We start from the raw sequence: 27459 nt of genomic DNA on the forward strand, positions 1-27459 counted from the left end.
TCTTTTGTCAAGAGGTGAAAGCGGTTTGGAACCATGTCTTCTTGTGGCTCGGTATAGCGGAGGAGCTTAATGCGGAAGATTTCTTTAGGTTCGATGTCATACAAGATAAGGTGAAAAGGAGCAAGCGTAGAATCGCTACCAATTTCGTTTGGGTAGCTACTCTTTGGTGTATTTGGCTTATGAGGAACACAATGATTTTTAGGGGCGAGGTTTTTAGTTTTGAGGTGGTGTGTACTAATATTGTATTTCTCTCTCGGCGTTGGTTAGGTTGTGGATATACGAAGTTTAAACCAAACTACTACGAATGGTTTAAACTTCCTTTATCCGACAATCGTTTTTCTTAGTGCCTCGTGTTTTTGTAAGGGTTGCACCCCTAGTGCGAGCTTTTCAATCAATTGCTTATTAAAAAAAAAAAAAAGATATTCTAAATTCTATAGTTTTTAATAAACTCCCCGGTACTGGGATAAATTGAGAGAACTTTTTTTAAAAATTATACATACCAACAATTTTATTCAGATCAGTGATATTTTTCAAATTCTTTCAAAACATTTTTCTATCATATTATTATTATTATTATTATTATTATTATTATTATTATTATTATTATAAAAAAAATTATTAAGTTAAAAATATCAATAACTAGTTGTTTACGTTAATGTATAATATAAATAAATGTTGTAGTAAAAAATTCAACTATGGGCCAGAAATTATATTCATGTAACATAATTATGAATTTTTTCATACAATCATTATTATTACTATTATTATTATTTTTATTATTATTATTATTATTAAATATTATTATTACTCTTATTATTATTATAATAATAATAATAATTATTATTATTATTATCATAGTGTAAGCTTCATACTATACTATTTTTCTTTTATTTTTATTTATTTAATTTTTCTTTAATCACATATATTGTTGTAGATCATGTTTTAACAAGCCATGTGTAGATAATAAAAAATGGTTGATTTATTGATATTATAGAATCTTACAATTTTAAATGAAGAGCGGCAAAAGCCACCATCTATTTCCATTGCATTTCACTAAGCATATTGAAGAAAACAAGCAAGAATGAGACATAATTGTATAATACTAAATAAATCATAGGTTTAACATTATTTCGGAGTCTCCAACATTTTCCAACTTTGTCAATTTTTACTTCTTATTTTTTGTTCTCTACTTAATCTGCCGTACCCTTAATTAAGCATAAGTTAAAACCATCATCTTTTTCTTTTTCTCATAGTTTTCTACACCTGAATATTGTTTCAACCATGAAATCTGATGGAGCTTTGGCACCAAATCACCAGGTTCATAATTAGTACCACTATCATGCTTTAATTTCTTTCTCAATTAAGATTACTTAATCTTATAGTATGTGTGAAATTTTGATAATATTTGAATGTTTTTAGGGAAAATTGATTTTGATATGTCTCAAAATTTTATTTCTATATTATTTTTATTTCAGCTATGTATTTTCTTCCACTAAACAATTCTAAATACATGTAGGATCCATATGTTCGTACTAGAGAGAATCCATTCTTTGATGGTCTTTTAAGCAAAGGTGAGAATGATCAATAACTAAATGATAGTGTCATGTTCATTGTTTGTGAATGTGTCAATGTTTCATAGATGATGATTATCAATTTAGAGATCAATTTACGGAGGTAAAATGGATCTAATCCGTCGGGCAATTTCGTTAGCATTTTTTCTGGAAAGGATCAAGATTTTAACTATGCAATTTTTAATGTGTGCGCTCTGCTTTTTTGAGACTTTTGGGGATGCAAGATTAACATAAATTTTTGCATTTTTAGATTTTTAATGTCTAGTGCTTGCGGGCCTTACGCCACATCCTATTTTTTTATAGAATAGATCAAGATTTTAGACTAGGACTTTCAAATATGCTCTCCCCGCCTCGCTCTATTTTTTTTTTGTTTTTGTGAAGCGAACTTAAATGAGACGGATATGTCGATTTGCCACCTATTTAGCCACTAATAGTAATAATGTCTTTGAATTTTTACAGATAGTGATGAAACCAAAACCTCAAAACTTGTCATGGATATCTCTAAAAATGACATAAATCATTTTCAATTTGACAACTCAACATTCTCAGAAGTTTTCAACTATGAATCAATTGAACACTCTCCATCTGAAAACTGGTTACAAACAAGCAAAATTGCTCCATTTATACAACTGGATATTCAACCAAAAGAAGAAGAGAATTCACATGCACCTCCAATATTACAACATGTGGACAAGATATATACAGTTACAAGAAGAAAAGAAAAGCTACCAAATGTTCTTCTTCCATTATCAGCAGCTTCGTATTATAATGGAGTGTCACCAGAAATTCAAATTGTTGAATCATGTGAAAGTATTGATAAGCTCAATGCATTTTTGAAGGCAAGAAAGGATGATGTTAATGTTGGTGTTCCTGGAAAATTCCTGTATGCTGTAATGGGATCAGATGATGCTGGTAAATATTTTTTTCTTTCTTTGATTTAATGGTTTTAAATTGAGGTCTCTAATCGCAATTGTGACAGTAATATTGCTGATAAAGTAAATCTTTGTAGTGTGATTTAATTACACACGGTAATGAAAAATGTCTCTCAATTAGGGGTGGCAAAACAGAACCAATTAGTTGGGCATGTCCATTTTATCTGCATTTTTTTGCAGGATGAATCAAAGTTTTACTAATATATTTACCCTGCCTTTTTCTTTGTGAGCTTCTGCAAGCGTGGACATTACCACGATTTTTTACACCTTTTATCCTTTAAGGATGCAAAGTCCGCACGTCTGTCCTACCCTCATCTGTAGTATGACGGACTTAAATTTTAGATCGCGTCTTTAATAATGTCCAATCCGCATCACTTTTTCACGGGGTAGACTTAGGTTTTAGACCTGTCTCACAGCGTCCCTTTTTTTCAAGATTTTGTGGGACAGACCTAACGGAGACTATTCCTACTCTCAATTGTGTTTTTCAAATATCTCTCGATTAAATTTTACGTTGCAATGTGTGTCACGACGGCAGCCGCAATTTAAATTCATGCCTAGTATGTAAATTCAAAAAGCTTGCAATCATAAAATAAAAATTTTATTTACATGCAGATGTTGGAACTGTGGCTTCAACAATCATGTATTCTTTCTATCTGAATCTAACTTCAAAAAATGATCAAATCTGCATAGTACCAATTATCAACATTAACAGAGCGAATCTTGGATCACATGTTGAACTCAAATGGTTACTTGATTCATGTCAAATTGATCAATCATCCTTAATTTTTGCTGATGAGGTTAGTTTAATTTACAATATAAACTCCAACAATTATATTTTAATAAAATAATATTTTTGATATATAATTGAATGTGTTTATAAACAGATTGATATGTCATATTATGATTTATTTGGAAGTCTTAAGATATTATTGTTGAAGAGCAGCAAGATTGCCAATAAACAAGAGGTACAAAAATTATAAATTATAAATTCTGTTTACTTTTATTAAAGAATTTAGAAATTAATTATCGATATTAATTTTTTGTTTTTTTACCACAGAAATTGAAGCATGCTGTGGTTGAAATTTTTCACACTAGAAAGGTTAATTTACTTCCTAAACTTGGTCATGTATTTTTAAGGGAACAGTTACCATCATTTTATAAAATAACTACACATTAGTTTATTTTTATTATTATTATTATTATTATTATTATTAATAAAAATTTATTTATTTTTATTTATTAAATTACAAGTTAAATATATCAATTATTTAATAAATTAAAAAAATAAATTTTTAATTTTATTAAAATTATATATTTTTTTCATCCTAACGATTCTTATTTTTCAGGGTGAGACAATATATTCATGGGTAAAAAATGTGACAATTGGAGAGGTAATTAGGCCTTAAATTCATACATCAAATTTTCTGATTAATTTAATAATTTATTTATAAGAGTGAAAGTGATTATTATGTTAACATTACCACAGGAAGGTTCTTCTTGTACAGCTATAGCTGAAAAATTTGCAGCTTATTCACCAGAATTATTAACTAGCAAATCCTTCAGTAAACTACTGGTATTTTAACTTCTTAATTACTACCTCTAAATTTTGAATTTTGAATTTTTATAATTGAGTTTTGTGTAAAGATTTACAAATTCGTGTTTATAAACTATCTTATGATGTTGGAATATTTTCTTTATTTTTTATTAACTCTCTATATTGTTAAAATCTTATAATTAGGATTGTATAATATAATACAAAATTGTTTACTACCTGTACTGCCGTTTTCAAAACTGCAACCCTTCGGATTGCAATCCAGACATGAAGAAGACCCAAATAACATAGGCCCGAAAATATAACATATGTCCAATGTACTTGAAAGAGAATATTTGTCTAGCATATTTCATTGTATAATAATTTAAATATCAACATATTACTAAATCGTAAGGAATTTTTTCAATTAAAGAGATTGATTTGCTAAATGAACACATATGAATATATATAGATATAAAAAATATTTACATATTCAAATATACCATCGTGATCAAAATTGGAGGTTGTCAGATGTTGAGACTAAATCGACAATAATTAAAGAGTTGGCGTGGAAGGTCCTTAGTGAAGATGTTGATTATTTGGTACGGGAAGAGATATGTAGCACACGAACTTGGTCACAAGTAACTTTCTCACGCACAAAGTGAATATCCATTTCAATGTATTTAGTGTGCTGATTTTGATGGACATTTACAAAGAGATACACAACGTTTACATCATCACAAATGACTAATGTGATCTTCGAGACAAGGAAATGCAGTTCCAAAAGAAGATTCATAAATCAACACGAATCGGATATTGCATTTAGGACTCCACGATATTCATCTTAAGCACTAGAACGATATGATGTAGGTTATTATTTGACATAACAGAAGATGACGTTGTCCTCAAGATGTACACAATACCCAATTGTGAACCATCTACTATCTAGACATTCACCCCAATCTGCATAAGAATATGTGATAAGCTTATATATGTTGTGTTTTTGAATCATGCATAAAAAAAAACACTTACTGCCCAACATATGTGATATCGAGTCTTGTTAAATTCAAGTATTAAAGTTCTCCAGCAAGACTAGTGGGAGCATGATATGGATTTACAAATGATCCACTTAGTTTGGATTTTGTGTCCACTATTGTAGTAAATGTTTTTCAAGAACACATGTATGTGCACTCAATAATTCCCTTGACATATTTATTTTGATACAAAAAAAGCCTTATGTTGATCTGGTAACAGATATACCGAGAAAGTAACTAAGAGGACTTAAATTCTTCATAGAAAATTCAGAGTCGATTTCAGTTATTATGGATTGGCAAAAGGAAATTGAGGAAGTAGGAAAAATGATGTCATCCACATAGAAAAGGATAGAAGTTATATCATTACCTCGACGATAGATGAATAAGGAATTATCAGAGATGTTATGAGATAAATTCAAGGTAACGACATAGTTAGTAAATAGGTGATACCAAGCATGAGGTGCTTATTTAACTCCATATGATGACTTCCGGAGCAACCATATATAATTAGGATGTTTATGGTTGCTAAAACTTGGTGGATGATGCAAGTAGATTGTTTCATCAATATTACCATGCAAAAATGTGCTCTTGACATCTAATTGATGAAGAAATTAAGGTTTTGATAAAGTAACATGAGTATCGTTCGGATACTGCCTAGTTTGACTACATGATTGAAAGTTTCACCATAATTTATATTGTTTTATTGGCTGGCACCATCACCTAAAAGTGAGGTTAGTACCTCTCAAAGAACTTGTCAGACTTCATTTTATGCTTGAAAATCCATAAACTTTGATTAATGTTAGCATTAAATTCCACGTCTTATTTTCCATAATAGCATCATAATGCATGAATGAAGTTAGTAGGCAGTGTGATTAGTAGGCAATAGAGAAATAGAGTTCGGAGATGAGGTATGGAGAATAAAAAGTTTATGAAGCTTAAAAATTCTTTGTTTTTCTTGGGTGATCATTTTAGGTGAGGATGTGAGTGGTGCAGTGAAATAATTGAGCCGACAGTATGTGGTGAGGCCAAATATGAGGACAAGATGAGATTTTGTGTATGCAATGACATTTGTTGGGAGGTATGGGTCATAGTCGTTAGATTCAGGGATGCGGTAGTTCTGATTGATGGGGTAAAAATTTGAGTAGGGTAAAGTTGATTTGTTGTATTAGTCTTTTGAATATAATAGGTTAGACCGAAGTTAGGAAAGGGTGTGTAGCTTATATTTAAATAATCTTAATTAGAGGTTAGAGGGGCATTAAATTTAGAAAATAGAAATGTATTTTTATCAAAGATAAGATGCCTAGAAATAATATTTTACGACTCGACAACTCATAACATTTATAATTTGTTTGATTTGAAGGATAACACAAAAATACTCATGTTGAGCAAGACTATAATTTATTTCTATAGGTAGATAAAATGAGAGGGTAACATAGACAACCAAAAACTTTAATGTGAAAGTATGATGGGCCTTTTTGGTGGAGAATTTTAGTGAAAGTTTGTATGAAAAGCTTTTTGTTGAGGAGGTAAGTGATCATCTATAATACATGATGCCAAAAATGAAGTGGGGGAAAGATATGAGCTAGAAGGGTGCGATAATATTATTGACGATACAAATTTTTTTATTATTTTTCTATTTTAAAAAGAGGTGTATGGGCAAGAAAATAGAAATAACATTCTATTTAGTTCAAAAAGCTTATAAAAATTTTCATTGTCATACTATTTTTCATTACCACGTTTGAAAATTTTTGACGTCTCTTTCAATTTGTATTTTAAAATAAGCATGACCCTGAAAAAAATAGAATGTAAGGATTAAAGCATAATAATAATGTCAGCTTAAACATAGAAAAGCTGACATCCAAATATCATTATGAACAATATCAAAAGTAACAGAGTATAGGAAAAAATTCGTAAAAAGGTAATTTTATATATTTTCGAAGAGGATAAGAATGACAAATTGAGCCTGGTCCACTTTGGTTTTTAAAAATATAGTTTTAGTCCCTCAAATTTTCAAAACATATTACGTTAGTCCTTTTTACCTAATTTGTTAGTCAAAGTCAGTGACGTAATTTAAAATTGTTTTGGTAAAGAGAACTTAAAATAACAGTTCTTGGATGTGTTATAATTCTTTAGATAGAGAAACAAAGGTGGATGGTGAGGATTTTACATTTCTTGATTTTGTGGTAATTGGATAGAGGTCACCCAAGTTGTCACATCTCATTAAAAGAATATCTGTTAATTTGAACCTTCTTCATGGAAAAACCAAATGATCAAATTCAATAGAAATATCATTATCAATAGTAAAAAAAATTTAAAAGGATTTTTAATTAACTTTGGTGCTTGTAAAAATTTTTGGGGTTAGCTAAAGATGAAGATTAGGTACTAATGTAGTTTCACAACTAGTAACTACAAAATTATGACCACTACCAACAGTAATAATATTGCTCATATTGGAATAAGACGTGAGATTACCTTAATTTCAGTCATGAGAGAAGTGACTCTAGTGTCCATGTAGAACTTATCATCAAAATGGTCTCATATATAGTTTGCAACGCAACTTGAATGTCAATTAGTGCATATTATAGTTGGAAGCTAGTTGTTAATGTGACTGCCATAAGAGACTAATTATGTCAATTAGGTATTATTGGATACAAACACAGTGGTGCGGCCCAAGGTTTCCATGGTGGAACTCATGATGGAAAGGCTCATTGTTGTTTTTTTTTTTTTTTAATAAGCAATTGATTGAAAAGCTCGCACTAGGGGTGCAACCCTAACAAAAAGACACCAAGCATTAAAGATTACTTGTGTCGGATAAAGGAAGTTTAAACCACTCATAATAGGTTGGTCTAAACTTAGTATATCTGCTATACGACCATCTCCAAGAAAGAAAAACAATGTTAGAACAAATAACATCAAAGCAAAACTCCTCCCCCTTGAAGATAATCGCATTCCTCATAATCCAAATGCTCCAAATAGTAGCCACCCAAACAAAATTGATTAAAATTCTTCGCTTGCGACACTTCACCTTTTCTTGAATAACACCGAAACAAAGGATCTCCTCCACATTGATCGCCTCCGAAATTCCGAGCCAAATAAAAACTTGTTTCCAAATTATTTTCACCACTTGACAAGTGAAAAAAAGATGAGAAGATGATTCAACGGAAGATCCACACATTACACACTCCGGGCTCGATACATTAGCAACACCTCTTTTCAATAATTGATCTCTAGTAGGAAGCCGGTCAATAAAGAATCTCCAAGCAAAGACCTTAATCTTGGGTGGAAGTTTTAGCTCCCACATCACTTTCAAGTAATTAGCCAAATGATAATCCCAAGCAAATGATTTGGCACCATCTATCACGTGAGTGATGCTCGCAACGGTAAAATCCTTGTACTCATCTAAAGACCACTCAAAAGTGTCGCAACCAACTTCATTAGGCGTGAATCCCCGAATGCGGTCGCAAAACCGAGTCCAATTTGGACTGGTTGCTGCCGCGGCTGAATTGGAGAGTCCGTGAGAATCTCCGGCAGAAAATAGACCTCCAAACTCCCACCTATCCGATCCTCCTATCCGCCTATACGCCTCCGCCACCGTACAACGCTTCCAAAGACACAATTCATACAAATCCGGAAATTCCGTGCAAAGAGATTGCTCTCCCAACCAATTATTAACCCAAAAAAGAACATCCAATCCATTATTGCAAGAACACTTAAAGCATCCGGAGAAACCGTTATCAATAGTGTTCTCCAACAAATTGTTCATACACATATCTCTCCACCAAATGGAATCATCACTTCTAAGAAAATCACCCCCACCTCTTGAATTCTTGTTTTATAACAAGCATACCTCACCTTAAAAAATCTTTGCCAAATTGCCTCATTATCATGAAGAATTCTCCATTTCCATTTCAAAAGGAGGGCTTTGTTCATTTCTCTAACATCTCTAACCCCCAAACCACCCTTCTCCTCTGGCCTACACACCACCTCCCACTTAACCCAATGAATGCTTCTCTTATCAAACTTCCCACTCCATAAAAACTCACTTTGAATTTTCCTTATTGTTTTGGCGATGTTCCCGGGAATCTTGAAAAAAGAGAGCGTAAAGATAGGAATGGAATTCAAAACCGAATTGATTAAAGTTACTCTACCTCCCATCGAAATGTTTCTTCCCTTCCACGAGGAAAGCCGCCTCTTAATATTGTTGACCACTTCCAACCACACCTTCTTCCTTCTAGGATTGTCCCCACACCATGATTCCAAGGAACTTGAAAGGAGCCACTCCCTTCTTGCAAGAGAGAAAAGTCAATGCGGCATTCATGTACCACTCACCAACATTCATCCCTATAATATTGCTTTTGGAAAAATTAATCCTCAACCCGGAAACCAATTCAAACCCTCTCAAAATCACCTTCAAATTCCAAATATTATCACAAGACGCTTCGCCAAGAATAATAGTGTCATCCGCAAATTGTAATATATCCACACTATCGGTCTCCCCATACTTAAAGGGTTTGAAATTCCCCACCTCTACCGACTTCTTCACAAGAGCGGTCAATCCTTCCATGGCAATGACGAAGAGGAAAGGTGACAAAGGATCTCCTTGTCTTAACCCTCTTTGCACCTTAAACTCTTTAGTAGCACTTCCATTAACCAACACGGACATGTGATTGTTGAAAATACAAGCATCCATCCACTTCATCCACCTAGAACCAAAACCCATCCCCACCAAAGTTTCTCTAAGGTATTGCCAAGAAACGGAATCATACGCCTTTTCAAAGTCCACCTTGAGAATGAGACAACTACGATTCTTCCTCCTCGACCAATCTAACATTTCATTGACCAAAAGAACACCATCCATCATATTCCTACCCGGAACAAAAGCGGTTTGATTGGAAGACACCAATTTCCCAATGACCTCCTTCAATCTAGTCGCCAAAATTTTTGCAATGATTTTGTAAATGCTACCCACCAAGCAAATGGGACGATACTCGCCTAAAGATTGAGGATTGTTGGTTTTTGGAATCAAAGCGAGGAAAGATGAAGTGATAGATTTCACAAGAACACCTTTAAGATAAAAGTCATTGCACATTTTCAAAACATCGACCCGAATCACTCTCCAAAACCTCTTGAAGAACTCTAAAGAATAACCATCCGGTCCGGCACTTTTGTTGCCATCACAAGCCCAAATGGCCTCCCTAATTTCCAACTCCGAAAACGGACGCTCCAAACTCACCCCCTCCTCTACAAGAAGCTTCTTCATCTCCAAACCACTAAGGTTCGGCCTCCCCTCCTCGTGATCCTCAAAGAAAGTTTTGAAATGATTAAAAGTGAATTCTTTAACCTCATGAACATCCTCGATCACTCCACTATTAGATAAAAGAGAGCACAAGGAATTCCTCCGTCTTCTCTCTTTAAGAGAGTTATGAAAGTACCTCGTATTGCAATCACCTTCGGCAAGCCACAATTGTCTAGACTTTAAGCGAAGGAAGCCTTCTTTCTTGTAAAGATTTTCCCAAAACATATTTGCCGCCTTAGATCTTTTAACCACCTCCTCCTCCGGAACATTACCTGCAAAATGAACAAACTTGTTATCTAAAAAATGCATCTCTTTCTCCGCCTCCTCTATATTAAGATCAATCCATCCAAACACCTCCTTATTCCATAAAGACAATTTGAGTTTAAGGGACTTCATTTTCTCAACAAGGCAGTAGTCCCCCCTCCCCTTTACCTCCAAAGAATTCCACTCCCCCTCCACAAAAGAGAAAAAGTCCTTGTGCCTAAACCAAAGATTATTGAATCTAAAAGGTTTGGGTCCCCAATTCCTTTTGTTGTCACGGATCCAAATGGGAGCATGATCCGATACATCTCTTCCTCCTATAGATTGACCTTCTACCTTCCAATCATCGATGAAGGAAGAAGACAACAAGAATCTATCCAATCTACTCATCGCGCTACCGCACTTATTAGACCAAGTAAATTTCCCTCCAATCGTGGGTGGATCCACCAACTCCATCTTTTCAATGAAATCTTTAAAGTCATCCATCTCCCTTTTATAATTCTTCTTCGAAATACCAACTCTCTCCTCCGGAGAGGTGACCATGTTGAAGTCCCCTCCCAAACACCAAGAGCCAACAACACTCCTCCTCTTCAAATCCACAAGCTTCTTCCAAGTGTTCATTCTTACTATATGGTCACAAGAAGCATAAATGTTGATGAAGTATATTCTTTTGTTGTCCTTTTCCACACACACACCTAAAAAACCGTCTCCACGAAAACTGTATAAGAGATTGAACAAATCTTTCTTCCACATGATAAGAATACCACCCGCAGCCCCTACTGCCTCTAGATGGGACCACTCCACCCACTCATCACCCCACAACTCCTTAACTTGTTGATGATCAACATCCCTCAGCTTGGTTTCTTGAATAAAAGCTACATCCACCCTACCTCTCTGAATATTAAAGCCAATTCTCTTTCTCTTCACCCTCTTACCTCCTCCTCTTATGTTAAGAGAGAAAATAATCATTTCAACCCTTTGATAGACTCCTTCAAAGACTCCTTCTCTTTGTGTCCCCTCAACTCCATCTCTTCCAATTTTCTTATTGGTTTGCAAAATTCTGAGTTAGTGATCCCCAACATATTCATAGACTTCCACAACCCCTCAGAAGAAGCTCCTATGCCTCGCTTTAGGACTCTACCGTTGCAATTCCTCACATCCGAATCCGTAAGAGAATTGTTTGTAAAAGAATGCTCCTCAATAAAATCTCCTTTGTCCGTCCTCTCTTTAGCCTCTGCATGCGAAGGAAACAACAAATCTGGAGGATAGCTGAAATTATCCACCCTTTCTCCCAAATTGAAAATCTCCCTCATATGCTTCCTCACCTTCCTTGAGTTTTTTAGTTTAAAGCATTGGTCATCAAAGGACAAAACCTCTCCCACACCTTTTTCAATTCCTACGTGCATGGATCCTCCCTCCTCCAATATTTTATTCTCCTTTTGTGTATCCCCGGGACCCACCAAAAAACAATCAGCATTAATTAAATTTGTTTTGTCACTAGACGACAAACCCGGTCCAATAGCGATATTGTTTGAAGGTCCACTTTCAGTTCGTTTCAAAAAAACATATTGGGCCGTTCCACCAAAAGCGTTTGGCCCACCAATAGCATAGCCCACACCCATAGCACCCTTTACACTACTAGGGTTTATGTCACCCTCAACCTCTCTCATCTGCTTCACTGTTTCCGTATCTCCCTTACCCACCTTCCCAGTAAAGTCAACACACTCTGTACCCGCCACCCTACTTTCACAAGAAATGGTAACTGAGCCATCCTTCACAAACTTCTCTGACATTGAAACACCCCTTTTGTAGCTATAATCCTCACCACCCTCTCCGAGATTCCTGCCGCCCTGTACCCCAAGCCTATCCTTCCCTGCTCCTCTGACATCTTTCTGGGAACCTGAACCAAGAACTTCCACCCACGCGCTATCCACTTCTTCCACCTCCACCTCCTCCGATTCTCTCTCCTCCACGGAATCTGAATCTACTGAGTCCTCCGACGACGACGCCGCTTCGGACCACGCGTCCTCCATGTCCCCCACTCTCACCATCGCATCCTCCTTCACCAGAATATTGAACATCTCCCCATCCACACAAGCTACAAACTTCCTGTTAATGGTGTCTAAGAGGTTAGTGAACACCATCACCTTTGTCACATCCATCCGAATCTGGTTGCCTTCCAACTCGTCCCCGTTAACCACCGTCCCGATGTCGGAGAGCAACATCTCGCAAAAACCCTTGTTCCTCACAAAGCAAGGGATTCCGAAGATCGACACCCACACCGTTCTAACGCATTCAACGTCCTTCTTCGTCCACTTCCTCACCTCTTTAAACCATCTCACTTTCCAGTCCTCAGCATCCCTTAGCAACAACTCTAAGTCCCCCTCCGATTTCTCTTCCAGTAAACACAAATTTGGTCCCAGAGGTGTTGCCACAACAGTGAAGATACCTTCCTCCAATAAGCTCTTGCTCACGCCATATGCCATCCCAGGTGCCTTCGCTACTCCCACCATAGCGTTACGAAAACGGTCAGTCTCTTCTGTTTTGGAACTGTAGTAAAATGTTTTATGTGTTGTCTCTGGATTGCTCACATCCCCTGCTAAAATGTTGTTCGACGTTCTCTGTTCAAAACTCTGTTTAACATTCTGTTCCAAGTTCTGTTTAAAAACTCCCCTTTCCGGTAAGTTCTGTTTCAGAGAGTCTGCATAAGTCACCGGTTGCTTCCTGTGTGCAAAGATGATACTATCTCCACATTCCTGTTGAGTCGTCGATACACCCTTTGACACCATACCACTAGGCGCGGTCTTTCCATGCCTCACTTGAACCTGGGACTCCGCCTGCTTGCTTCCTTTGAGATCTTTCCTTTTGAATCTTGAGACATTGGCCTTTAGTTTTCTCCCTTCTAACCAAAGATTGTCAAGTTTTACCTCCAACAATTTAACATCCTCTACATTGGCAAACCTCGCAAAGCCGTATTTCTCTCCTCTCCAATCTTTCTTTGGTGGTATGACAATCTCGTCCACCACCCCAAAATGTTTCATCTCGAAAAAAAGATCTCTTGCTCCCCATTTTTGTTCAAAGTCTGTAATGAAAAACGAAGTAATATCGCCCCTGTCTCCTTCAATGGGATTCTTAAAAATATCCCATCTGCTGCTGGTATGTCCCTTCTGCCCCTTCCTTGTAACCTTGACCCACTCCTTTCCAGATTCTTTCATGGCTTCAAAAGTTAGTTGTGACAAAAATGGCAATCACTATTGATATTGTGATTGACCGATGTGAATTTGAGTAATGACGAAAGAGGATTTTGGTTGTAAGAATGCAGTCTGAGATGGAGATTTTAGGATATGGATCATCTACAGTTGGAGTGGTTGAATGATCCTGCTCAATAACAACCATTTATTTTAATCTACCACATGCAATCAATAACATAAATTAATATGTGAATAGCTAAGATTATAGCTGAGCGAAAACATGAAAGAGAAAGCAGAAGAAGATCTGTTTCCAAGATTTTAACTCATGGTTAGAAAAAAAAAATACTCATGTCCAGCTGTTTTATCACAACCAATTTTAAAAAAATTCAACTCATAACAGTCGACTCTAATAGTTTATAAATTCCACTTAAAAATATATTAATAATATAGGTTTGAATTTGATTAGAATAATCATTAAATACATTTTATTTGTATTTTAATTACTAGATTCCCTTCAACATTTATCTTTTATTGAATGAAGTATATATGGGGTTCTTATTTCAAAAATAGATCTAAGATTAGTGATAGGATCTAGATAGAATATTAAAAAAAATACATTATTAACAAAAATAAAATGAAATATCAATTAAATATTTTATAATTGTTACAATTTCGTAGCATGATGTATTTTCTTCCAAATTTCAATCAGATTCCATGTGATGTTGATAAATGTTTTGCAGTTATCTGGAATCTTATTGGACACTACAAATCTAAGGGACCCTCATTGCACCTCTAAGGATAAGTACATGGCTTCATTATTGATCAATGGTGCTGGTCGTTATGGCTGCAATGGTCTCTATCAACTATGTACGTCCCACACCATTTTACTATTATAGTACATATAAATCTCTATCAATGATTAATCACTGTATATAATTACTTGGTTTAATTAATTTATTTACATGCTGTGATTATTTATTTTTCAGTGAGGTACAAAATGCACGACCTATCCTCTATGCAAGTAGGGGATATACTGAGAAAGGACTTTAAAAAGTGGAAAGGACAAGGTATTCTTTTTTACTCAGCTATGAATTTTATGAATCATTTCACAGATTAATATGCATTGTACTAGTATACTATATTCTATATGAATGGTGTTAAGGCTCTGCACATTCAACTGAAAAATCACTTTTAATGTACACCATGCATATATTTCACCAATGTACCCTACCCTGACTTTTGGTGGTGATATTGGTGTATACTGTATATTTGGTTTTAGGTTTTAGGAAGAGATAAAAATTCTTTTTAAATTATAAAATTGAGTTATGAATTTTTTTTTGCTGAACTACTCTCTTCTTTTAGTTTTAATATAAGAGTTATTTTATTTGTTCTTAAATATAAATATTTATTTGTCAAAAAAATATCTATAAATGTAAATAGGTTTTCAAATTAGTAATATGTTTATTTATTTCTATTTAAATAAATATTATCAAATAAAGAGTAATATCAATTCCCGTTCGAATACAATAAATACTTTATTTATTTATTTTAAGAAAATGTTGATTGATAAATATTGTTATTTTAATCAATATATATATATATATATATATATATATATATATATATATATATATATATATATATATATATATATATATATATATATATATATATATATATATATATATATATATATATCGTTGTTAAGAATTGAATTTAGATCTATATTTTTTAAGAAAAACAAATAAAAAGATAAACATTAATTAAATGCAGACATCCTGATTAAATCGGCTCAAAATCCTCTATCATCTGCCTCTCACTTCGAATATTATTAAATAAAAAAGAGAAAAAACTATACAAGAGATATGGGTAGGGAACCAAACCCTCAAAGGGAAGCTTAAAAGCAAAATTAAAAAAAGCAAACTTAGGGAAACAAAAGCTAATGGTATTAGGCATGGATACCCACCAAATCGTGTCTTGAACTAGATGATCTTGATTAGCAAGTTTATCTGTACAACTGTTACTCTATTTGAAGATATAGGATGATACCATTGAAGCCCAATATGAGTTTAACCCTATTGTGCGTTGCTAATTCCATGCAACTCACTCTCAAAAACAAAAACTTGACTAATATTGGACGAGAACGCATCAAGGTAAGACTCACTATCTTCTTTGAAAATTCTACCACATGCTTCACATGTAAACCTACTACTCAACCATCAGTATTAACCTTAACCCAATACATTGTAAGAGGCTTTCAAAAGATATTCACAATATTTTTTTACTCTCCTATATATGATGTAGAGAAACAAAAAATTTATTCAAAATCTCAATGTCCAAAAGACATGAAAAGACAATGTTACAAATCATTTAACTCAACTAATACATATAAGTTGAACTACTTCACCCACTAAAATTTATTTTTAATTTAATAGCCTACTTATTAACGGTGAGTAAGCGAAATATGTGAATTTGAACTCATACTTTCGCACTCAGATGCACTTGCACACACCTAAATTAAATATTATATTTTACTTTACCATTTTAAAATATAAAAATATATTTATTTTTTTTTTATATTCAAAAAAGTTGTTGGTATAACCAATGTGCTTATTTGAATTAAGAGGGTAACACTCGGTTTAGATTAACTCATTTGAGTCTATTACTTGCATAAATTTTATAACAACATTTAAAAAACCTAATAAAAACAGTTTTTGACAATTTTTATAATTTATTTTTAAAATTTTTCTAAGCTATGAAAATAACTTATAATATTATAGAAATAATTTAAATTTATTTTATTTTTTATTATAAAAATAACTATAACATATATAAAAATATTTTAAATTTTTTTATTAAAAAATCATTTATACAAACTTAATTTCATCATTTATTATAAAAATCATTCATACAACTTGTTGATATACACAACCATAATTCTATCTTCTCATCATTAGATTTTCAAAGGAACAATCTTTCTAAACAAACAAAATACTTTTAAAAAGAGAAGGAAAGAAAAGTTGATGACTAATTTCTTTCTTAATCCAGTTGTAAAAAAAAAATAAAAAATCCTAAAAATTCTTAATAAATAAAAATAATTTTTTTGAATGAGTGATAGATACACTGATAGCCTCAGTTGGGAGATAATTCCAAAGTTGACTACAAGTATCCAAGCATAAGTAGGGCCATATCCCGCGTCGAAAGTGTGTTCATTTGTATTGGTTTTGGCACAACTAGCCGTCTATAAACGATGATTGGTTACTCTTTTTTCAGTTTTCACATTGCATTAGGTTAATTTATAAGCAAGCATCTTCTCTCATTTCATTTTACTATAATGCTACAAGAGAGTGTGGGGTTGCTTTCAAGTGAGTGCTATTAGTCACTTTTAATGGAATTGTCATTTCTAGATGGCAGCAATTGTCGACACGTAGTGAAAGGTATAGACATAATAATTTTTCCACAGTTCAAATCTTATCCCTGCAAATATTATGGGTCCAATTAAATACATTAGGTTGGCAAACGAATATATTCGCCTTATTCAACTTAGAATCTTGCAAATAAATAGATGGATAGAATAAATATAGTAAAGGGTTGAGAATAAAACTGACTTTTTCCATTAAAAAAAAATAATGATAGTGAGGCTGATTATTTGTTTGGCAAGTACTGTTTATATCTTAGTATGGTTTATAAACTTTTATGATAATAAAAATCTATTTAGTAACAATTTTTTTATCATAAATTTATAATTTATTTTATTAATTTATAATTTATTTTTCAGACGTTATTTTAAATAGTTTTACTTTATAATTTATTATTTTAAATATATATTTAAATTATTAATTAAAAAATATATTTTTTATGTTATTTTACATTTATCAAGTAATTTATCAAGTAGTTAAACCGTTAATTTTATCAAACATTTTAATTAACTTATCTGCTATCAATCATCAGTCATCAGTTATAAACTATAATCTATCAGTCATCAGTCATAGGGTGTGTTTGGATTTGCGATGAACAAAATTGATTATATCAGAATTGAGTTTAGTAGAATTGATTTTAATAGAATTGAGTTTAGCAGGATTGATTTATGTTTGGATACATTTATGGAAAAGTGAATTGAACAATAAATTTCAGTGTAAAATTATCCAGAATCAATTCTGGAGATAGAAGCTACAAATTCTAGCTTCAAGTAGAATCAATTCTGGAGGCAGAATCAATTCTACTTTTGACAAAACAAACATCTCAAAATCACACAGAATCAATTCTACACCTCTAGAATTGATTCCAGGTCTTCCAAAAGCCAATCCGAACATGCTAGTAAACTATAAATTATCAGCTAATTTATCACTTAACCACTAATTTTACCAAACAGAGGCAACGCAGACATGACGAATTCTGTATCTATCTAGAAATTCTAAAAAATGTTTAAATAAATGTTTGCAAAAATCCACCAAAATGATTCATCATGAGACAAATATAGTAGAAGATGCGTGATTAAAATGTTGGTCTTTCCTTGTGCCCAAAGCACATATGTCCGATAAACCGAGCATATTTTGCCAATGGATAATACTTTTTTATATCTTACTAATATTTATTTTTCTTTTGATAAAGCAGAAAATAATACAGATTCAAGACCAATATCTCAAATTGGCATGAGTTGTATTGGAATTTCAATTGGACAGCTGCTCTCTTACACGGAGAATCTAGCACAAGATATAACATGTTTCCAATGTGAGTCTTATATAAAAGGTTTATTATTGAAGTATTTTAAAGTCACTTGCCTTTTAAAATAGAATATTATCTTTTATGATTCTATTTGCTATAGTTTAAAGTATTTTGTTAATTAGTATTTTTAACAAAAATATTATTAATTAGTTAGTTTCTACATTCTAAAATAAGTGTGACATTTGACTATTTTATACCAACAACAAAAAATATGATAAATAAAATAGAAAAATAATAATTTTATCAAATTGTTTTTATTAATTACTAGTATATTCTAATTATCATTATAAATTTAAAGTAATATAATAATAAATAATTGGGAGAGAAATACATACTATTAAAAGGTACAAATGAAAGGAAAATAATAGCATTGCATTGAAATACATAGTTGTAGAAATAAAAAATTAAAAAAAAAAAAAGAAATACCTTAATATGATTAAATTTAACAAGTTTATGTATCAAATTTTGTGAAGAAGGTAATTTTATATGTAGTATTGATTGATATAAGATTAAATTATAAATGTTAAATTAAATTTAAATAAAAATACTAATGGAAAGAGAAATAAAGGATAACAAAAATGAAGAAAAGATATTGACCCTAAGTGGACTTAAGGTAGAAAAAAGAGACATGTAACAACTGTAACACACCCTAAAACCCGACTCTTTACATATTAAAGATAAACATATAATTTCTCAAGTATAGGTGTTACACATGCTCAACATGCATCTTTCATCAACGTAATAACATAAAACATGCAGTGGAGTAAGACTTGAAAACTTCAAATAATTCATTTATTGGTATAATTTACTTAATTAAATATTCCGAACGACTCAATAAAACATAACATGCAACAAAACAACTTTTCCCGGATGTTATTTATTAGAGGGGAATGTAGAAATATTAACTAAACTCAACAAAACAATAAATAAAACGAAGTAGGCATTAATGCCAATCCTTTCACAAAGCAGCAATTAATGCTCCTCTACCTGAGTATTTATACCATCGACACAATGAGCCACACAAGCAAATAAAAAGGGTGAGAAATATGTTTGTAATGTTAAAGGTGTAGTAAACAATTAGCATAGAATCATATATAACATTAGCAACCATCAGAGTTATGTTATTGATTTCTTCTACTCACTGATGGTTCCCTTTAGAACCGGGTCCCCCTTCTAACTCTGACTCGTCACTAGTTTTCATTTCTAAACCAGAAACTCGTCACTAGACCGAGGTCTGTGCATATATCACCGACACACGTGATGCATGATATGCAACGACCACATACAAGTGCAATAATCACAATTGGTTCCTCTTCGAACAATAAACATCGCACAATAAGGCCACCATAGTAGTTGTTATCTAACTACACTTTTCAACATATGCAGATAATTATAACTCGACAATATATATGTAATCACAACTCAACAACATATAACTATATATACAACACTCACGAACAGGAAAATATTAATGTATGTACCCAACAACACTCGTTAATAGAGTAAACATATTATTACTTATGTAATCTCATCAACTAGGTAAGAATAATATCCTATAACCCTTACATTAAACAGGGTCAACTCATAACCCTTAAGATAACTCAACACAACACATTATTATTTACCTTTGACTCTAACACTATCTTACGCCCTTGGCAAGGGTTCCTTTAACCTTCACCCTAACTCTAAAGTTACAACATTTATACTATTTGATAAGGTTTCTCTCCATAACTCTAAATAATAAATATTTCCAACTCTAACATTGTCAAAAGGGTTCATGGTCAACAATGTTCACATGCGTACTCTAGCCTTATCTCACTACTCATCAACATGAATCCGAACACCTCAGATTACTCAATTTCAATATTATTGATTCACATTACACCAAATATATCAATGTAACTTAAGTCCTACTCATTTGATTATCAAACATGACTCTAATATATTAAATAACTCCAATATCAATTCTTTTAGCTATGCATTACTATAAATAACTCAATAACTTTATTCTAAACTACAAAATAATTCAAATTTTAACTCTTTTAACTTGGCAGGCTTAAACAAATAAAAATATGACTCATACTCAACTCTAAAGCGCCAGATAACTTCAACTCTAACTCTAAACATATCAATAGACTCTAAACATATCAAATTATTTAAATTAAAATAATTTATAAATATATTTAATTCCCTAAATTGCTAAAGAATTTCCCAAAATTCTAGACTTAACTCTAAAATTGTCTCACTTCAAAATAGCATCAAATATTATAGGCTTATGATAAAATTTTGAAACTCTCCAATTTAAAAATTTTTTAAACCCTATTTCTAACGCAACTGACTGCACCTCCAACGCACTTACGAAACTCAAATTCTATTTGTTTCAGTTCAGCCATATCACAATATTTCCTGCATAAACTCTAAAATAGAATGTCTTTCTTTTAAATAACACCAAAAATTATGTACTCATCATAAAATTATGAAACTATTCATTTTAAGGATCGTTAAACTGTCTTTCTAACGCAATTGATCGCACCTCAAATAGACATACGAAACTCAATTTATACGTGAAATAAGATGATCAACGCAAGGCTGAAATTGACTACACCTTGGTATAAAAACCAGAGAATTGCTATTGTTTTTGTGATCCTAGACTAAATTTCTCCATTTCAAATGAAATTTTATTGTGTTAGTTTTCTAACGCAACTGACGGCACCTCAAACGAACTTATGAAACTCAAGTTACGAATGAAATAAGGCGGTTAGTCCCCTTCCATGTCTACCTACGATTTTCTGCATTTTTCTCTCTATTGAACATATTCAAAACTCGCCTATTTTGAGTTATCACCGCCCCAAAAATATACAGATAAACATAGTCATACACATGTATCCAATTTTTATACTTTTGCCTTAAGGTGTAACCATAGCTCATCAATCAGCACAGAGGCATCAAAAAGCATAAACAAGACATCAAGACATATCAATGAACATACATATCATATTACTCAAGAAAATATTATCAATTGTTCTCCTAAAAGGATTTTACCCAAACTCTCTTTTGCCATAAACATCAAAAATACAAATTATAGGTAAAGGAAGAAGACGAGATAGTAAGGAACTCTCACTATCCCACTATTTAGCCACCCATATATTAATAATTTTACCCCTTACCTCAAAATTTAAGATCTATGAAAACTTGTGGCCTCCTTGAGTTTTTCCTTTCTCTCCCAAATTTGTCTCTTTTCCCAAGTTTTACATGTACAGTACAAAATTCTACCTCACTCTATCTATTTATTCACCCTAATTATCCTAATTTTCCTCTCCCCCTCAATTCTCATTACACCCTTATTCTTTTTATTTTCTAACACTCTAATTTTATTATTTAATTTTAATTAAATATTGTTCTAATTTAATTATTTTATTAAATCTCAACACACCTCTAGCTATTATTAAATTCACCCCTTACTACCTAATTTTAATAAAAAATTTATTTTTCTCACAGCTCTAAAATATCTCTAATTTTTTTAATAAACTCAACCATCCCAATAAATTAATTAAAAATAATTGATTAATTAAAACACCCGTTTATTATTTAAAATACTCCAATACTCAATTAAAATAATTAATAATAATAATAATACTAAAATAATATTAATACTATTTAAAATTAAATCGAGGTGTTACAATAACAATCATGTAGGTTTGAACGTATTATCGTAATATAAATGAATTGACTTAAAATGTTAACATGATAGGCGATATTTGAACGTATTATCGTAAAAATTAATAAGACGACCGACAAGACGATGATAAGGTGCATGATTATTTAAAATAGTAAATTTAGATGATGATAATTTTAAATTTTATTCCATGAGAAAGTCTATAGATTTTCTAGTGAATCACTATCTAAAATAAGATTATTTTTCGATCCGCCAACTTCAATACCCAAAAAAATATTTCAAGTAATCCAAGTCCTTAATTTTGAAATTATAGTATAAAAGATTTTAACCATACTCATAAGAGGGAGATCATAGTATGTTAATACAATGTCATTCACATAAAGAAGCAAATCAATTTAACCATATTCATGATGCAGATAAAAAATTGAGGGATTAGTTGTACTATGTATGAAATCAAATTCAATTAGAGCTTATGAAAATTTAGAATACTAGTTTTTTAATGTCTATTTAAGATCATATAGAAACTTATATAATTTACACGCAAGAGGCTCCCCTCACGCCTAAAGTCCAATAGTAATTTCATATATAAATATTCATATAAAATCACTAAGCAAGAATGCATTATTAATGTCTAGTGAATGAAGATGTCAATTTTTTATGGCAACATCATAGAGAAAAATTAGAGCAGTTATATTTTTGGGGTAATATCATTTTTCTCTCTGTCATATAGACGATTTTTGGTTTACACTCTATAAATAAGTTGTGAAACGAACATTTCCACATGAAGATTAGACCCTATGGAATATGAATGGACAAAAATGCCTATGTGATCACATGCTGACTAGGCATTTTTTATTTTTTTATTAACATCTAGTGGACGAAGGGGTCAATTTTTAATACCAACATTAGAGAGAACAACTTGAGCAGTTATATTTTTGGGTTAATATTATTTTTTTCCCTTGCCATATAGGCGAATTTTGATTTACTCTATAAAAAAAAGTTATGAAACTAACTTTGCCACATGAAGATTCTATTGTTTTAGACCCTATTGAAATTTTACTAGAGAAAAACGCCTATGAAGCACGCTAATTGAGTGTTTTTTTAATCACGGTTATGCTGATGTGGATTTATTATTTACTATTTATTATATTTAAATTATTTTAAATTCCACGTTGGTGTTTTATTTATCTACTATTCTATTATCTATCTATTAAAATTTAATTGTATAATCTTTCTAAATTGTCATTCATCCCAAATTCTTTACACTAAGAAAAGCGCATTTAAGTAATTAAATAGTATTTATTTTTATCATTCTCATCTCCTATTACGGCATGACATATGACCTTTAATTTTCAACATTTACCGAAATGTGTATATTGTTTAAAGGCTTAATAAAAAATTTAATACTTCAGTTGCAGAGAAACTTCGAGCACTTATCATCGTTTCAGGGTATTTTAACGAGGAAAAGAACTTCAAGGTTTGCACATACCTTACATATATTAATGCATTTTTATTAGTGACAATTGATTCAAGATTAACTTCTTAATTGCACAGATGAAATTAGTATTTTAAGAAGCATACTTTTTTTTTCAATATTTGATCAAAGAAATCTACAAAATAAAATGATACACCATTCATATTAATTTTCTTTTTATCATGTTCAAACCCTAGAGATAAATTCAAAAAGAATAATACATAGTAAGTATGAGTTTTTGGCATTCATTAAATATGGTTTCTTTTTTGTGGTGTCTGTTTACTCATCCTACTAATACATTTCTCCCCTCTCTGAGGGCCAATTAGTTAGGGAGAACATACTTATTTCGTTCACTGGGAATAGTTGGGCTCCTGTTAAAATGGTGGTCTTTTCTTGGAAGCTATTGATCGATAGGTTCCCTTTTATAGATAATTTATTCAAGCGAAAGGTCAATGTTGATCCAGAGGATCTCTCTTGTATTCGGTGGGGGATTCGCTTGAATATGCCTCACATTTGTTTGTCACTTGTAATCTAGCCTCTAATGTCAGTTATAAGATCTTTAAGTGGCTAGGGGTGTTGATGGCTCTTCCTAAGGAACCTAGTTTTCTTTTTGAGTTTTTATTATCTTATGAGTGAAGGTTAAGCTAAGGGGAGGTTTCGTTATAATTTGGCATGCGGTGGTGTTGCCTATTAGGTAAATGGGTAATGATAAATTATTTTCTAGTGTGTCAACAATCATGAAAGAAGTGGGGGGAGAAGAGCTTTTTGTTTTGGTTTGGAACTGGTTTCTTAATCAGCCAACGTTGAACTCTCTCTTCACTGATTGGCTTTAAAACCCTACCTAGAGTCTAAACCCTTAGCGGATCAAGAGTTCTTCCATGTTTTGGTATATTGATAGTGGGTCTGGATATTTGAGCTCTAGTTGGGTCTTCGGTTGGACGGTGATTCGTAGAGTGAGTGTTCTCTCTAGAGTTTGATCTCTTTTCTAGGAATTCCCTAGTTGTTGGATTTTCACCTATCTGTTGTGCTTGTTATTTCTTTTACACTTCTTTTGTCAGTTTGACACTGCGTTTTGTTCTTAAGATCATAAGAAGTGGATTATTTTTGCCACTTATATAAGATTCAAATGAGAATACAAGACCATAAGAAGTAGATAATTTTTAGTTTGTGGACATGATTAGAATTTTTAAATTATATTATTTAAAATATCTTAATTGTGTAATATTGGTTACAACTGTGTTATCTACTATTAATTCTTAAACACAGTTTAAGATATGTTTGTAAACAATTCATAACAATAAACACAAATATTATTAAATAATAAAAAAATTTCCTGTTATAGTGATTAGAACTTAGTAAACCACATATCACACAAGTATAAGGAAAACTATCTAAATTGATATATCTAAAGAAACAACATGACATTCATCGTTATATCAATGAGCTTTGCATCTTTCTAGAGTATTCTCTCATCGGGTGGTGTTCCAAGAAAACTACCATTGTTTTTTTTCTTCCACTTAGACAAAATATATGGCTCGTGTCAAAACTAACACACACAGATGGGGACAAGAAAAAGATAGCCTCAACATTGGTATCATGAGCCTTTAGTTCGAGTGAAGGGACCGACTCACTTGTATCGAAAGTATCCCCACATGTTCGTGGGTAGACTCAGACTTGTGAGGGAGTGTTGAGAATAACAAGTGTGAGTTAAGAACTGTGTCTGGGGAAGTATCAGATTGATTAGAAAAGTGGAGACTTGAGCATTTATAAGTGATAAAACCAACACACCTATCATATTAAGGTTTTGAATGAGTATGTGGTGTGTCTTTCACAAATGTGTGTTGTTCATAAAGAAAAAATCTCAATGTAAATGATCTCTCGTATTAACCTTCGAATCGATAGCCCCAACATGAGTGAGTTTTATTTCCTTTATTGTTTTATATTGTGATAGCCAGTTTAGTCTATATATTATATGGTCTTTCACAAGTGGACGAAATACTTGACAATGATTTGTTGGGGTTGGTTGAAAATATACATGTTGAAGAAGTTTCACATCGTTTAATTTTGTGAAGAAAGAGGAAGTCCAAGGTTATATATAAGATTCAAGTTCTTCGTTACAAGATACACCAGTCAAAAGCACTTTAAGCATGTATTTGACTTTCTTTTTTTCTCTTATGCTCTTGTATGATAGCGTTGTGAGATGTAGTTAAATATTTATTTTGGAGGGTGTATGTGTACTGGATACCTGGGTTAGTTGAGGGTATATTATGTGCTGTAACAATTTCACATAGTGTTATTCTCTGGTTGTCTATTGATAACAGCCATGGTTTTTCTCCGGTTTTGGAGTTTCCACGTTATGTCCTTGTGTTGTTATTGTGTTCTTTTATTTTCTCTTTGTCGGTTTTTCTCAACAGTTGGTATCAGAGTTTTTGGTTTGATCCGAGGATAAGTGTTCTTAGTATGCTCTGTGGTTGCAGCTTTGTCTGATGTTCCACATCAGAAAAGAAGGGTAGTGTTGTAAAAGAGTTGTTGAGCTGTAGTCACAGGTTCAGCTGTATTGTTTTCGCTAGAGAAATTAGATGGAAGAATCGTTTTTTACCTGTAGAAAGTTCAAGTCAAAGATGTGTTGATACAATCAATTTTACACAAGGTATGAGATTATGTCGATGGTTGAAGAGCTTCTCACCAACATGAAAATTGCAACATTAAGTTTTAACCTGATTTTCAAAATATTAAAATATTTGAAGTGGTTTAGCTTCAAGTGAATTATACTTTTCTTTGGTGGAGTATAATAGTTTTTAAAATATATGATTGTCAGTAAAGACAATGTGAATATTATTGGAATAGTGTAGCTTCATGTGGCTATACTTTTTATGGTGAAATATGATTGTCGTTGAAGAAAATGAAAGTTGAATTATTGTGTTCTTTTATTTATCTTTAGTTATTATTGTGTTCTTTTATTTTCTCTATGCGGGTTGGTTTTTCGCAACATGATTGTCAATCATGCATTATGAGAAAAATTGCATTCTAAGATATTGTTTACTTTAAGAGTGTGTTAGAAAGTGAGTTATTAGATTTATTTTAATTTCTTTTATTACACCATCTATGATGTCAGTGTTCCTATGCATCAACACACATGATATTGCCTTTGGTGTTTGGCTTAATGTTGTGAATACTTTTTGTAAATGCATTTGTTCAGAGAGAAGTTTTAGTATCAACTGAATCCGTGAAGCTATTGGAGAGTTTGCTCTTTTTCTTCGATTTTAATGCCTCTCGACTACCACTCAAAATTTTACAAATCCCAGGTTAGAATTCAATTTTAATTCTACCTCTTTTTCTGATGAAACATAAAATTGCTACTAATTTTATTTTATTTAATAAAGTTTTTCTTTCCCGGCCATTTTTGTATTTTTAAAATAAAAAATATTTATGTGCATCACTCACATGCATTCTAGTGCAATGCTTATAGTAGTAATTTACTCGTGTTGCTGCAGGTCTGAAAAATGAGATGAAAGCATACCAGATTGATAAGATTACATCTAGAAAAATAGTTGAGCATCTCATAGAGGAGTTTGTTGGAATTCCAAAAGCCTAATGTATTATTTATTTGTTCTTTTTTTGTTTTGGTAAAATAAGGCCTTTGAATTTTGAAATGAAAAGGAATTGTTTAAGTTATAGAAGTAATTTATTCAAACTAATCAAGTTCTATGGATTTGGACACAATGGGATCCTTTCAATTGTAACACCATTGACGATATTTTAACTTGG

At 32.2% G+C, this 27459-nt stretch overlaps 1 protein-coding gene across 1 annotated transcript; it reads left to right on the plus strand.

Moving 5' to 3' along the window:
• Nucleotides 1-1168: 1168 nt before the first annotated feature.
• On the plus strand, nt 1169-27459 carry LOC131634931 (uncharacterized). Its single transcript, XM_058905556.1, has 14 exons — nt 1169-1317; nt 1517-1571; nt 2031-2483; nt 3116-3300; nt 3388-3468; nt 3561-3602; nt 3850-3894; nt 3990-4076; nt 14557-14683; nt 14803-14883; nt 18431-18547; nt 23630-23694; nt 26891-26996; nt 27186-27459. The coding sequence occupies exons 1-14, from the start codon at nt 1282-1284 to the stop codon at nt 27284-27286; spliced, it is 1581 nt and encodes a 526-aa protein (XP_058761539.1). The 5' UTR covers nt 1169-1281; the 3' UTR covers nt 27287-27459.

The sequence above is a fragment of the Vicia villosa genome, unplaced genomic scaffold, assembly GCF_029867415.1.
Source record: "Vicia villosa cultivar HV-30 ecotype Madison, WI unplaced genomic scaffold, Vvil1.0 ctg.001383F_1_1, whole genome shotgun sequence".
Lineage (NCBI taxonomy): Eukaryota > Viridiplantae > Streptophyta > Magnoliopsida > Fabales > Fabaceae > Vicia > Vicia villosa.

What these genes read in the sequence shown, in the direction of transcription:
- LOC131634931 (XM_058905556.1), top strand. Translation starts at nt 1,282, where the DNA reads ATGAAATCTGATGGAGCTTTGGCACCAAATCACCAG. An exon ending in CCTTAATTTTTGCTGATGAG is followed by an intron (nt 3,301 to 3,387) that starts GTTAGTTTAATT and finishes GTTTATAAACAG; the next exon opens with ATTGATATGTCATATTATGA. An exon ending in AAAATGTGACAATTGGAGAG is followed by an intron (nt 3,895 to 3,989) that starts GTAATTAGGCCT and finishes ACATTACCACAG; the next exon opens with GAAGGTTCTTCTTGTACAGC.